The following is a 15,208-nucleotide window of genomic DNA, read 5'->3' as shown; positions in this document are numbered from 1 at the left end:
TAAAGGAAGTAAACACAAGTCTTTGGAAGCAGTCTTCTTTCACTCTAATAGTGAAAACAAAGACACAAACAGCAAGACTTCTAGAAACCTAAGCAAGAGAGCTTCTTAGCAAGATGGTCTTTTGTGGAGGCTTATAAAATTATATATTATCTGAAAGATCTTGGCAATTATGAGACGTGTATTGAAAAGTTCTTAGGTATAATTCATATACACCAAAATCAATCAAAAACCAATAACTTAAAGATAGGAAAGCAAAATAATGAGGATGAAAGACCTCATTTTCAAATATCTAACAGAGGGGAACCCAAAATTAATTTGAAGGTGATATAACATACACAGTGATCCATCAATATCCAAGGAGGGCTGGTCTCAGAATCCCCATACCAAAACCTGCAGAGGTACCAGACCCTCATATAAAATGGCATAACCTATGTACAAGCTCCTGTATACTTTATTTTTTTAATTATTTATTTGAAAGGCAGAGTTACAGAGAGGCAGAGGCAGAGAGAGAAAGAGATCTTCTATCTGCTGGTTCACTCCCCAGATGGCCACTTGGGCCATCTTCTACTGCTATCCCAGAATACACCACAGAGCTGGATCAGAAGTGCAGCAGCTGGGATTTGAACTGGCGTTGACATGGGATGCCAGCACTGCAGGCAGCAGCTTTTACCAGCTAAGCCACAGCACCTGCCCCTGCCCCGTATACTTTAAATAACCCTAGAATCCTTTAAACACTTAATACAATGTAAACAGTTACTTTACTTTATTGTTTAGGGCAGGGTTGGGAGACATCTGGCCAACAGTGACAAACAAGGCCTGTAAAATCATTTGGCCTGACCCTGCCAAAACAACAGCAGGTGGAACTCAAAATTCAATAAAACTTAAAGCTGGCCGGCGCCGCGGCTCACTAGGCTAATCCTCCGCCTAGCGGCGCCGGCACACCGGGTTCTAGTCCCGGTCAGGGTGCCGGATTCTGTCCCGGTTGCCCCTCTTCCAGGCTGTGGCCAGGGAGTGTAGTGGAGGATGGCCCAGGTGCTTGGGCCCTGCACCCCATGGGAGACCAGGAAAAAGCACCTGGCTCCTGGCTCCTGCCACCGGATCGGCGTGGTGCAACGGCCGCAGCGCGCCGGCTGCGGCGGCCATTGGAGGGTGAACCAAAGGCAAAGAAAGACCTTTCTCTCTGTCTCTCTCTCTCACTGTCCACTCTGCCTGTCAAAAAAAAAAAAAAAAAAAAAAAAAACAAACTTAAAGCAGGGTAATTTTTAAGTTGCTAATTCTGAATGGCATGTGAATCAAGCTATAAATATCCAAAAGGCCTTTGTGTGTGTGTGTGTAAGATGTATTTGAGGCCGGCGCCATGGCTCAATAGGCTAATCCTCCGCCTGCAGCGCCGGCACACCGGGTTCTAGTCCCGGTCAGGGCACCGGATTCTGTCCCGGTTGCCCCTCTTCCAGGCCAGCTCTCTGCTATGGCCAGGGAGTGCAGTGGAGGATGGCCCAAGTGCTTGGGCCCTGTACCCCATGGGAGACCAGAAGCACCTGGCTCCTGCCTACAGATCAGTGCGGTGCGCTGGCCGCAGCGCACCAGCCGTGGCGGCCACTGGAGGGTGAACCAATGGCAAAGGAAGACCTTTCTCTCTCTCTCTCACTACCCACTCTGCCTGTCAAAAAAAAAAAAAAAAAGATGTATTTGAAAGGGAGAGTTACAGAATGAGAGGGAGACAGAGAGAGAGAGAGAGAGAGAGATCGAGAGATCTTCCAGCCACTGCTTCACTCCCCAAAAGGCTGCAGCAGGCAGCTAGGTCATGCTGAAGCCAAGAGCCTGGAACTTCATCTGGGTCTCCCACGTGGGTGCATGGGCTCAAGCATATGGGCCATCTTCCAATCATTCCCAGGCACATTAGCAGTGAGCTGGATCAGAAGTGGAGCACCTAGAACTTGAACTGGCTTATTAACCGGCTACACTATAATGCTGGCCCTGCCTAATTGCCTTTGACAGAAAAAAGGTTCCCACCCCTGGTTTAAGAAATGACAAGAAAAAAAAAAAAGACTGTACATACTCACTACACCTGCAAATCTTTTTCCCAATCTTTTCATTCTACAGATGGGTGAATTCCTGGATGCCAAACCTGAGCAGAGGGCTGATTCAGAATTACAACACTGTTTACAGTCTACAGAACATACAGTCAGCACTGTGGCTTTGCAGGTTAAACCGCTGTCTGCAGTGGCCCAATCCCATATGGACACCGGTTCAATTCCTGGCAGCTCCACTGTGATCCAATTCCCTGTTAATGTGCCTGGGAAAGCAGCAGAGAATGTTTCAAGTGCTTGGGTCCCTGCCAGCCACATGGGAGACGTGGATGAAGTTCCCGGCTCCAGACTACAGCCTGGCACAGCCCTGGTCGTTATGGCCATTTGGGAAGTGAACCAGTAGATAGAAGATCTCTCTCTCTCTGCTCTGCCTAACTGTAACTCTGCCTTTGAAATAAATGAATCTTTAAAAACAAAAGTCTATAGAATGAAAGGTATGCCAAAGATATCTCCTTATGAAGAGCTAAAATTTTATTTTCAGGTAGCTCTGCATTTTGTGAGGTCTAATGGGGGACAAGAGAAAACTAAACTCAATACCAACAACTTTTTTTTTTTTGACAGGCAGAGTGGGTAGTGAGAGAGAGAGAGACAGAGAGACAGGTCTTCCTTTTGCCACTGGTTCACCCTCCAGTGGCCGCCACGGCTGGTGCGCTGCAGCCAGTGCACTGCACTGATCCGATGGCAGGAGCCAGGTGCTTTTCCTGGTCTCCCATGGGATGCAGAGCCCAAGCAATTGGGCCAGCCTCCACTGCACTCCTGGGCCACAGCAGAGAGCTGGCCTGGAAGAGGGGCAACCGGGACAGAATCCGGCACCCCGACCGGGACTAGAACCCGGTGTGCCGGCACCGCTAGGTGGAGGATTAGCCTATTGAGCCGCGGCGCCGGCCAACAACAACTTCTAGCACTTCAAGACAACCATAGTAACTTTGAGTCTTAAGTTTTGTGGTTTCAATACAGTAAGTAACTTATTTCCAATTCTCAAAACTAACATGATTTCAGGCATGAACTAACAAAGAAAACCACAGTTGAAACTTTTAGTACAAACAAAAAAATTGGGTGTACTGGGAATTCTTTTTAGTGAGACAAAATTTTAAATATCTACTGTAGCTTGACCTTCAAAGCTATGATGTGGTATTCAGTAAGATGATGCCTTCTGAAATTGATTGCTACTTCAACTAGTGTCAACACTATTGTTTTCACTATCTATAATATTTTAAAAAGGCTAAGAAAAACAAAAACTACAATATTTAGGAGGAGAGTATGGGTATTTTATTTTCCCTTCTTCTTCTTCTTCTCTGTTTTCCTATTTCTACATCTTGTTACAATTTTTTTTTTTTTTTAAACAGGCAGAGTGGACAGTGAGAGAGAGAGACAGAGAGAAATGTCTTCCTTTTGCTGTTGGTTCACCCCCCAATGTCTGCTGCAGCCGGGTGCATCATGCTTCTCCTGGTCTCCCATGCGGGTGCAGGGCCCAAGCACTTGGGCCATCCTCCACTGTACTCCTGGGCCACAGCAGAGAGCTGGCCTGGAAGGGGGGCAACCGGGACAGAATCTGGCGCCCCGACCGGGACTGGAACCCAGTGTGCCGATGCCGCTAGGTGGAAGATTAGCCTATTGAGCCGTGGCGCCAGCCACAACTGTTTACACTGTTAACAACTGCCAAAATAAAACTTCCTTTAAAAAAATCTTATTTGAATAAATATTTACATTTCAAAGTTATACCTTAAAGCATTTCTATATAAAACTCCAAAATGCTTGTATATTTTATTTCATCTCATATTTGTTAATATTTACAGTAACAATGCCAATCAAAATACTTCAATGAGAAAGTCAATTATTTTTTTAAAAGATTAATTTTTTTTTATTGGAAAGCCTGTATCACAGACAAAGAAGTTGGGGGAGAAACAGAGATCTTCCATTCACTGGTTTATTCCCCAAATAACTACAATGGCCATGGCTGGACCAGGACTAAGTCAGGAGCCAGGAGCTTCTTCTGGTTCTCCCATATGGGTGCAGGGGCCCAAGTAGTTGGGCCATCTACCACTGCTTTCCCAGACGTATTAGCAGGGAGCTGGATCAGAAGTAGAGCAGCTGGGTCTGGAACCGGTGCCCATATGGGATGAAGGTATTGCAGGTGGCAGCTTATCCAGCTATGCTACAACCCTACCTTGCGGAAGTCAATATTTTAATAGAATAGTTCTAACATCTTGTCCAGAAGCAGGAATTGTTTTCTTGTACCACTACCAAAAGACAATGATTCAAAAATAAATACATAAACGTAGGCAGGCATTTGGTATAGTTAAGCTGCTACTTGGGACACCCACAGCCTGTATCAGAGAACCTGGGCTGAAGTCTTGTCTCCACTCCTGACTCCAGCTTACTGGGAAGCAGGAAGTGATGCTCCACTAGGTGGATCCCTGCCACCCATGTGGGAGACCCAGACTGAGCTCCAGGCTCCTGGCTTTTAGCCTGGTCTGCCCAAAGGCATTTGGAGGGTGAATGAGTGGGTGGGAGATTCAACTCAAATAATTAAGTTTATTTATTTAATTCAAATTATTAAAATAAATGAATCTGCAGGACAACAAAAACCATAACCAAAAAAGCCAAGAACAGTAGTTTCCAGATGCTAGTCCATAGCCTACCACGGTATAATGAAATTCCAGAGGAATTTCTTTAAATTCTAAATTCCTGAAGCCCATTCTAACCAAAACTAGATTTTCTGGAAAAATATTATTCTAATAGCACAGAATGCATATAATATTCATCTTTCTTCCTCAAGTCAAAACTTCAGCACTTGACCTTGGTTTTGATTGCTTACCTTCTTGGTTGACAGCTGAATTAAACGAAGGCTGCGGTACAGCTCCCTGTGATGATTTCTGGGGTACCCGTACTGGAGGAGGGCCTCCAGTTGGAGGAGGGGGCACATAAGGAGCTCCTGGTTGAAAAGTGGTAGGCAGAGGTGGATTTGGTAAGGGCGCTGCATAACCTATTAAAACATTGATTTTTCACATGTCACTTGGGAATACAACACAGCCTTTGACAAATACATATTTTAATTACAGACATCAGCAAATACCAGAATGTTGTCTAAATTTGTAATTTTTTAATCTGTATTATTTTAATCTGTATATATTAATTGTATGTATTCATTTTTTTTAATGACTGATTTATTTATTTGAAAGGCAGAGTTTAGAGAGGCAGAGGCAGAGACAGAAGTCTTCCATCCACTGGTTCACTACCTAAATGGCTGCAACTTCCAGAGGTGAGCTGATTCAAAGCCAGGAGCCAGGAGCTTCCTCTGGGTCTCTCATGCAGGTCCAAGGGCCCAAGCACTTAGGCCATCTTCTACTGCTTTCCCAGGCCACAGCAGAGAGCTGGATCAGAAGTGGATCAGTTGGGACTCAAACCAGCACTCATGAGATGACAGCACTGTGGGCAAAGGTTTAACCGCTATGCCACAGCACCACCCCTATATGCATTTGTTTTTTATTTGACAGATAGAGTTAGACAGTGAGAGAGAGACAGAAAGGTCTTCCTTCCATTGGTTCACCCCCCAAATGGCTGCTACGGCTGTAGCTATGCCCATCCAAAGCCAGGAGCCAGGTGCTTTTTCCTGGTCTCCCATGGGGTGCAGGGGCCCAAGCACTTGGGCCATCCTCCACTGCCTTCCCAGGCCACAGCAGAGAGCTGGACTGGAAGAGGAGCAACCGGAACTAGAACCCGACACCCATATGGGATGCCGGCACCGCAGGGTTCACCAAGTGAACCACAGCGCCAGGCCCCCTATAGACATTCTTTATACATTTCCAACTCTCTCTAACCATACTTCTCACCTGCCAATTAAAGCAGTATAAACAAAAATTGGCATCAAATCACTTCTAGATACAATTCTATCTACCAATTTTTCATTAACTGATTATAGAGGTTCAGTATGTCAAGTGAAATGTTCCAGTAGAAATTAACATAAATGTTAGCTTTATTTTATTAATTTCATAGTATTTTCCTAACTTTGTTTACTAACATAGTCTGTTCAATGAATACCAACCTAAGTTCACAGTTGTTTTTTGTTTTTTTTTTTTTTTTGAGATTGATTTATTTATGTATATTTATTTGAGAGGTGAAGTTACAGACAGGGAGGAGAGAGAGAGAAAGGTCTTCCATCTGCTACTTCACTCCCGAAATGGCTCCAACAGCCAGAGCTGGGCAGATCCGAAGCCAAGAGCCTGGAGTTCTTCCAGGTCTACCACAAGGGTGCGAGGGCCCAAACACTTCTACTGCTTTCTCAGGTCATTAGCAGGGAGCTGGATGGGAAAAGGAGCAGCCAGGACACGAAATAGCATCCATATGTGATGCCGCACTGCACAAAGGATTAGCCTACTACACCACAGCACCAAATCCCCAGAGTTCTCTAAAAATATAAGTATTATAGTTATTCTTTTTTTTTTTGACAGGCAGAGTGGACAGTGAGAGAGAGAGAGACAGAGAGAAAGGTCTTCCTTTGCCTTTGGTTCACCCTCCAATGACCACTGCGGCCGGCGCATCGCGCTGATCCGATGGCAGGAGCCAGGTGCTTTTCCTGGTCTCCCATGGGGTGCAGGGCCCAAGCACCTGGGCCATCCTCCACTGCACTCCCTGGCCATAGCAGAGAGCTGGCCTGGAAGAGGGGCAACCGGGACAGAATCCGGCGCCCCAACCGGGACTAGAACCCGGTGTGCCGGCGCCGCAAGGTGGAGGATTAGCCTATTGAGCCACGGCGCCGGCCGACCATAAGTTTTAACTAGTATAAGAACAAATAGTTATTTCCAGGGTAATTTTTATACATGTTATCAAAGTTTATAAACGTACATTCACCAATTTTTCTTTCAAGTTAACCATTAGTATTTTTATATTCTCACTGCCAAAGGGAAGAAACAAAGTCTATCAAGTAGATAAAACACAGTAATTAAGCACATACTTCATTTTTTTCATTCTAAGACTTTAAAAATACTACTTATTTGGGAGACAGAGAAGACAGAGTTCCTATGCACTCTCCAAAGGCCTACTACAATGGCAGGGACTGGGTCAGGCTAAACCAGGAGCTGGAACTCAATCAAGTGCCAAAACTTTTTTTTGACATGTGAATTGTAAATGAAGTAGGTATTAAAAGTTAGTTATAATTATTATTTTTTTCATTTTAAAAATACTTATCTGCAAGGCAAAAAAACAGTGACAGAGACAGATTTTCCATCCTAAAGGTCTGCAACAGACAGGGAGGGAAGAGATTAAGTGAAGAAGCCAGGGGCTATGATACGGGATGCAGGCCTCAAGCCAACCCTTTTCTTTCTCTCTCTTTGTTAACTTAGCTATTTATTTGAGGGACAGAGACAGCTCCTATTTACAGATTCCTCGGCTAATATCTTAGCAGATGGAAAGGCATGTGAAAGTCACAACCACTTGAAGATAAAGCTTTCTCGGCATTCCATCTGTGTGAATTGCTTCATATAGAAGTTTGGTGAGACTATTTTTAGACTATTTCCAGAACTTGAGTCAGAGTCTTGAGTAATTATTCTGCAATGCAAATTCAACTCAAATAATGTTATTTTTAATCCTTTAGCTTTTTGGACAGTGCAGAATTAATACCAGTTCATTTAACTACATAATGGAAAACAAATATTTAAATCCTCAAGTTTCTGGCTGTATGTTGCAAACTTTTGGTTATTCATAATAATTAAACAATTAACCCTGTAATTTTATAAAACTAAAGGACTAAAAGTCATCAAAATATTTTCTACATTGCTAAATTCTCCAGAGGCAAATAGAAAAATTATTCCTGAATCTTCCAGCTCCTGGCAACGTTAATCAGCACCTTGTTGACAGAGGTTAAGACAAAGATCACTGGTAGGTAACTCCTTTATTGAAGAAGCACCTACACAGATCTATGGCAATATAGAAAGCAGAAAGATCAAGGGGGCAAAGTACATGAACAACTCAGCATGAACAGGAATGTATGACATTTACCACAAAGATCTAACAACCTAATGTTTAACAAAATAGAAATTAGCTTACAGAAACTTCTCAGTTTTTAAAATAATATTTCTAAATCTAAAATATATTTTTTTATGATTATTTTTCAAATGCAATAATTTTTATTTACAACACTAACAGCTAGCATTTCACAATCAGCCTTCTCAGATCCCTAAAACTAACTAACGTAAGGATGCTAAAAGGTGGCTAAGGGCTGGCGCTGTGGCTCAGTGGGTTAAAGCCCTAGCCTGCAGTGCCAGCATCACATCCGGGTGTCAGCTCAAGTTCTAGCTGGGAAAGCAGTGAAAGATGGTCCAAGCACTTGGGCCCCTGCACTTGCTTGGCAGACCCAGAAGCAGCTCTGGCTCCTGGCTTCAGATCGGCTCAATTCCAGCTATTGTGACCATTTGGGGAGTGAACCAGCAGATGGAAGAGCTTTCTCTCTCTCTCTGTAACTCTTTCAAAATAAACTAAGTTTAATAAAAAAAAAAAAATGGCTAATTCAGGAAAAAAAAATTCAGGGATAGGTGTTTGGCACAGTATGTAAGACACTGATTAGAACACTCAAATCCCATATTAAAATGCCTGGGGTTGAGTCTCACCTCTGCCCCGGTTTCCAACTAATGCACACCATGGGAAGAGTGAGTGACAGCTCACCGTGAGCCACCTGTCCCAGGCATTTGGAGAATGAACTAATAGATGGGAAATCTTTCTCTCTTTCAAGTGAATAAAAATTTCATTTTTTAAAATGAAATTCATAAATTGTTTTAAAACGCACAAAATTTAGGGGCTGGTGTCATAGGATAGGGGTTAAGAAGCCATCAGTGATGCTGGCATCCCATACTGGGAACAGTTTGAGTACCAGCTTCTCCACTTCTGATCCAGCTCCCTGTTAATGCTCCTGGGAAAATAGAAGAAGATGGCCCAGGTCCTTGGGCCCCTGCACCCATGTGGGAGACCAGGGGATTCAGCCTGGCCCAGTCCTGGCTGTTGCAACCATTTGGGAATTGACCATCTTGCCCTTGCCTGTACAACATGTATTAGCTATGCCCAAGCATAACCTATGGTTTTTACAAGAAGCATGTTAATCTAACAAACCACCTTTTTCATGGGATACATACTAACAATACTGTCCTCTGGAAAGCAATTTAGAAAAGGCTGAATAGGCCGGCACCACGGCTCACTAGGCTAATCCTCCACCTGCGGCGCCGGCACCCCGGGTTCTAGTCCCAGTCAGGGCGCTGGATTCTGTCCCGGTTGCTCCTCTTCCAGTCCAGGTCTCTGCTGTGGCCCAGGAAGGCAGTGGAGGATGGCCTAAGTGCTTGGGCCCTGCACCCACAGGTAAGACCAGGAGGAAGCACCTGGCTCCTGGCTTCGGATCGGCACAGCGCACTGGCCGTAGTGGACATTACTCTCTCTCACTGTCTAACTCTGCCTGTCAAAAATAAAATAAAATAATTTAAAGAAAAGGCTGAATTAAAAATGATTGTTTAGGGGCCGGCCTAACAGGTAAAGCCACTGCGTGCAGCACCAGATCCCATATAGGTGCCGGATTGAGACATGGCTGTTCCACTTTTTTTTTTTTTTTTTTTTTTTTTGGACAGGCAGAGTGGACAGTGAGAGAGAGAGACAGAGAGAGAAAGGTCTTCCTTTGCCGTTGGTTCACCCTCCAATGGCCACCGCGGCTGGCATGCTGCGGCCGGCGCACTGCGCTGATCCAATGGCAGGAGCCAGGAACCAGGTGCTTTTCGTGGTCTCCCATGGGGTGCAGGGCCCAAGCACCTGAGCCATCCTCCACTGCACTCCCTGGCCATAGCAGAGAGCTGGCCTGGAAGAGGGGCAACCGGGGCAGAATCCGGCGCCCCAACCGGGACTAGAACCCGGTGTGCCGGCGCCGCTAGGCGGAGGATTAGCCTAGTGAGCCGCGGCGCCGGCCTGTTCCACTTCTGATCCGACTCCCTGCTAATGTGCTTGGAAAAGCAGCAGAAGATGGCCCAAGTACCTGGGCTCATGTACTCATGTGGGAGACCTGGAAGAAGCTCCTGGCTTCTGGCTTCGGATCAGCCCAGCTCTGGCCATTGCAGCCATTTGGGGAGTGGACCAGCAGATGAAGATCTCTTTTCCTCTGCCACTCTCTCTCTCTCCTGCTCTGTAATTCTGCCTTTCAAATAAATAAACAAATGCTTTTTTAAAAAAAATGTTTGGCCAGCGCCACGGCTCACTAGGCTAATCCTCCGCCTTGCAGTGCCGGCACACCAGGTTCTAGTCCCGGTCGGGGTGCCGGATTCTGTCCCGGTTGCCCCTCTTCCAGGCCAGCTCTCTGCTGTGGCCAGGGAGTGCAGTGGAGGATGGCCCAAGTCCTTGGGCCCTGCACCCCATGGGAGACCAGGAGAAGCACCTGGCTCCTGCCTTCGGATCAGCGCGGTGCGCCGGCCGCAGCGTGCCAGCCACAGCAGCCACTGGAGGGTGAACCAACGGCAAAGGAAGACCTTTCTCTCTGTCTCTCTCTCTGTCCACTCTGCCTGTCAAAAAAAAAAAAAAAATTGCCGGCTGGCACAGCGGTTCAATAGGCTAATCCTCCACCTTGCGGCTCTAGCACACCAGGTTCTAGTCCCTATTGGGGCGCCGGATTCTGTCCCGGATGCCCCTGTTCCAGGCCAGCTCTCTGCTGTGGCCAGGGAGTGCAGTGGAGGATGGCCAAGTCCTTGGGCCCTGTACCCCATGGGAGACCAGGACGAAGCACATGGCTCCTGCCTTCGGATCAGCGCGGTGCGCCAGCCGCAGCGGCCACTGGAGAGTGAACCAACGGCAAAGGAAGACCTTTCTCTTTGTCTCTCTCTCTCCCTGTCCACTCTGCCTGTCAAAAAAATAAAAAACAAAATAAATAAAAAGAAAAAAAAAAAGAAAATTGGGGGTGGGGGTGGTGGCACTGTGGTGTAGCAGGTAAAGCCACCACCTACAGTACCAGCATCCCCTACGAGCACCAGTTCAAGTCTCGGCTGCTCCTCTTCCTATCCAGCTCTCTGCAATGGCCTGGAAAAGCAGTAGAAGATGGCTCAAGTCCTTGGGCTCCTGTACCCAAGTGGGAAACCCAGAAGAAGCTCCTGGCTCCTGGCTTTGGATTGGCACAGCTCTGGATGTTCCGGCCAACTGGGAAGTGAACCAGCAGACAGAGGACCTCTCTCCCTCTCTCCCTATCTGCCTCTGTTTCTCTCTCTGTGTAACTCTTTCAAGTAAATAAATAAATCTTTTGTAAAAAAAGAAAAAAGTTAAGGATTTTGGAGCCATCTTCTATTGCTTTCCCAGGCCATAGCAGAGAGCTGGATCGGAAGCGGAGCAGCTAGATCTCGAACTGGCATCCATACGAGATGCCGGCACCACAGGCGGCAGCTTTACCCATTATGCCACAATGCTGGCCCCAATAAATAAATCTTTTAAAAAAAAACTGAAGGGGGCTAGTGCTGTGGCATAATAGGTTAGGCCTCTGCCTTTGGCGTCGGTGTCCCATACAGGTGCCGACTGGAGTCCTGGCTTTTCCACATCCGATCCAGCTCCCTGCTAATGGCCTGGGAAAGCAGTGGAAGATGACTCAAGTGCTTGGGCCTCTGACAATCACATGGGAGATGAAGGTGAAGTTTCTGGTTCCTGGATTCAGCCTGGCTCCATCTCGGAAATTGCAGCCATTTGGAGAATAAAAAAGCAGATGGAATATCCTGATCTATGGATCTCTCTCTCTCTCTAAATTCCTTTCAAATAAATAAATAAATCTTTTTAAAAAATGAAACAATCAGGGGTCAGCATTGTGGCATAGCAGGTCAAACTGCAGCGTGCAGCACTAGTATCCCATACAGACACCAGTTTGAGTCCCAGCTGCTCCACGTCCGCCCTGCTAATGAGCCTGAGAAAGCAACAGAACATGGCCCAAATCCTTGGACCCCACATCCACGTGGAACACCTGGAAGAAGCTCCTGGCTTATGGCTTATGGCTTCAGCCTAGCCCAGCCCAGCCCAGCCTAGCCTAAGCCACTGTGGCCATTTGGGGAGTGAATCAACAGATAGAAGACCTCTCTCTCTGTCTCTCTCTCTGTTGCTCTGTCTACCAAAATAAATAAAATAAATCTTAAAATACAGATTAATACTTTTTTTTTTTTTGACAGGCAGAGTGGACAGTGAGAGAGAGAGAGACAGAGAGAAAGGTCTTCCTTTGCCTTTGGTTCACCCCCCACAATGGCCGCTGCGGCCAGCGCACCACGCTGATCCGAAGCCAGGAGCCAGGTGCTTTTCCCGATCTCCCATAAGGGTGCAGGGCCCAAGCACTTGGGCCATCCTCCACTGTACTCCCGGGCCACATCAGAGAGCTGGACAGGAAGAGGGGCAACCAGGAAAGAATCCGGTGCCCCGACCGGGACTAGAACCTGGTGTGCCGGCGCTGCAGGCGGAGGATTAGTCTATTGAGCCACGGCGCCAGCCAGATTAATACTGTTTTAATTTAAAAACCTAAGCAACGGTTAGTAGTCACAGTAGTCAAAGCTGCCACCTGAGATGCCAGCATTCCATATGGACCCATTAAAATCTTAGGTATTCCATTTCTGAAAAAGCTCCTGGCTCATGCCTTTGGACCAGCCCAGCTCCAGCCACTGCAGCCATTTGGGGAGTGAACCAGTGGATGGAAGATCTCTCTCTTTGTCTCTCCCTCTCTCTGTCAACTCTGCCTTTCAAAGAAATAAATGGATCATTTAAAGAAAACAAAAACAAAATTATATTAAAAAAACCTAAACAAGACAACTGTTAATTCAAACACCTCAACAATCCAAAGCTTTACATATCAGTTTAAGCACTGCTCTAAGAACATTACCTGATTTTACGAAGCTGTTTTGAAGAGAAGGATCCCCAGAAGCAGCATACTGATGATTTGTTGTTAAGCTTGTATTACCCGATACAGTTAGCTGGGACGATGTACGAGGACAATGGTTTGTCTGTGATCCTGTGGATGGATAGTTATACTGCCAGTTCAAGGGTGGTGACAAGTTGGCTCCAGGAAGAAAGCTTCCAGAAGGCATTGGTGTAGCAGCTGGGTTCTGAGAAGCAGGAAGTGGCACTCGGGGAACAGGACCACTATGGCGTGAAGGTGTCACTGGATGAGAAGCCACAGGTGGTCTATTAAAAGTCTGCCCAGATCCCTGAGAACCACCGTAGTTAGACTGTCCAGAGACTGGATTCAGAGTCTTTGCTGGCATCAGGTGAGGGTAGGATCCTGGAAGCTGCGAGTTATACCCTTGATTCACTGACACTTGAGAAGACATCAGTGCATTCTGGACAGGACCTTCCATTAAGAGGGAGAAAAATTAGTTATGCAAATGAATATAGCATTACTTTAAAAACACAATGAAATATATGATACTCTTCTCAGCAATAAAAAGACAACTAACCCAATTAAAAGCCAAAGGATTTAGACATTAAAGTACTTTTCCAGGGGCCAGAACTGTTGTGCTATCCCTTGTGGCGCCAGAATCCCATGCCGGAGTGCTAGTTTGAGACCTGGCTACTCTGCTTCTAATCCAGCTTTCTATATATGTGCCTGGGAAGGCAGAAGAAGACAACCCATATACTTGGGGCCATATCACTCATGTGGAAGACCAGGGTGGAGTTCCTGGATCCTGGCTTTGGCCTAGACAAGCCATGGCTGTAGTGGCCATTTGAGGAATGAACCAGCAAACAGAAAATCTCCCTTTTTCTCTCTCTTTCTCTGAGGCCCTGCTTTCAAACACATAAATAAATCTCACATACACAAATATATGTATTTATAAATATATACATATATTTATTTCCAAAAAAGATATACAAACAGCTAACAACACAACAGTATTCAACATCATTAATCATTAGATAAATGCAAACCAATACCACGATGAGATACCATTCCATCAAGCACAATGGCTAAATTTGTTTTAAATAAGTGTTGGCGGCTGGCGCCGTGGCTCACTAGGCTAATCCTCCGCCTAGCGGCGCCGGCACACCAGGTTCTACTCCCAGTCGGGGCGCCGGATTCTGTCCCGGTTACCCCTCTTCCAGGCCAGCCCTCTGCTGTGGCCAGGGAGTGCAGTGGAGGATGGCCCAAGTGCTTGGGCCCTGCACCCCATGGGAGACCAGGAAAAGCACCTGGCTCCTGGCTCCTGCCATCAGATCAGCGCGGTGCGCCAGCCGCAGCGCGCCAGCCGCGGCGGCCATTGGAGGGTGAACCAACGGCAAAGGAAGACCTTTCTCTCTGTCTCTCTCACTGTCCACTCTGCCTGTCAAAAAAAAAAAAAAAAAAAAAAAAAGTGTTGGCAAGGATGTGCAGAAATCTGAACCCTCATACATGACTAGTAGCATTGTAGAATGGTACAATTACATTGGAAAACAGTTTGGGGGTTCCCACCAAATGTTAAACATTGTTATCACATGAATCAGCAGTTCTAGTCCAAGTTTACACAAGAATTTGTAAAGCAATGTTCATAGCAACATCATTCATAATATCCAAATGAGCAACAGTTCATATCCTGGCTGCTCCACTTTCAAACCAGCTCCCTGATAATGCACCTGTGAAAGCAGCACAAAATGGCTCAAGTGCCTGGGCCCCTGCACCCACCTGGGGGACCCCAGTGAAGCTCCTGGCTCCTGGCTTCCGCCTCAGCAGTTGCAGTCATGTGGGGAGTGAACTAGCAGATTGAAGACCTCTCTCTCTGTCTCTCCCTCTCACTAATCTGCCTTTTAAGTAAATTTTAAAATAAATACATAAATAAATATTCTAGCCAATAAAATGCTAGAAAAGTTATTTATGGAAGACAAATAAGTAACATTTTAAAATAGGCTAATTTGATTGCTATACTGATCACTTAATGGAGTCCTTTTTTTTTTTTTAAGATTTATTTATTTATGTGAAAGGCAGAGTTACAGAGAGGGAGAGACAGAGATCTTCCATCCACTGGTGCACTCCCCAAAGGGCTGGAACGGCCAGAGCTGTGCAGATCCAAAGCCAGGAGCTTCTTCCAGGTCTCCCACATGGGTTCAGGGGCCCAAGGACTTGGGCCATCTTCTACTGCTTTCCCAGGACATAGTAAAAAGCTGAATTGGAA

General features: G+C 46.1%; 1 protein-coding gene across 4 annotated transcripts in view; it reads right to left on the bottom strand.

Annotated features, from left to right (window-relative positions):
• Positions 1-15,208, bottom strand: part of SEC24A (SEC24 homolog A, COPII component) — a 93,598-nt gene that overhangs the window by 56,467 nt on the left and 21,923 nt on the right. For all 4 annotated transcript variants that reach the window (XM_070076102.2, XM_002710215.6, XM_051844220.3 and 1 more), the window contains exons 2-3: positions 12,949-13,416; positions 4,909-5,076 (exon numbers count right to left, since the gene is read on the bottom strand). In XM_070076102.2, coding sequence (XP_069932203.2) covers positions 4,909-5,076; positions 12,949-13,396 — 616 coding nt within the window. In that variant the 5' untranslated portion in view covers positions 13,397-13,416. The remainder of the gene's footprint in view (positions 1-4,908; positions 5,077-12,948; positions 13,417-15,208) is intronic.

The sequence above is a fragment of the Oryctolagus cuniculus genome, chromosome 6 (assembly GCF_051225735.1).
Source record: "Oryctolagus cuniculus isolate XC-2025 breed Fujian yellow rabbit chromosome 6, ASM5122573v1, whole genome shotgun sequence".
NCBI lineage: Eukaryota > Metazoa > Chordata > Mammalia > Lagomorpha > Leporidae > Oryctolagus > Oryctolagus cuniculus.
Note: the sequence above shows the minus strand (reverse complement) of the source record. Positions and strands in the feature narration are given on the sequence as shown.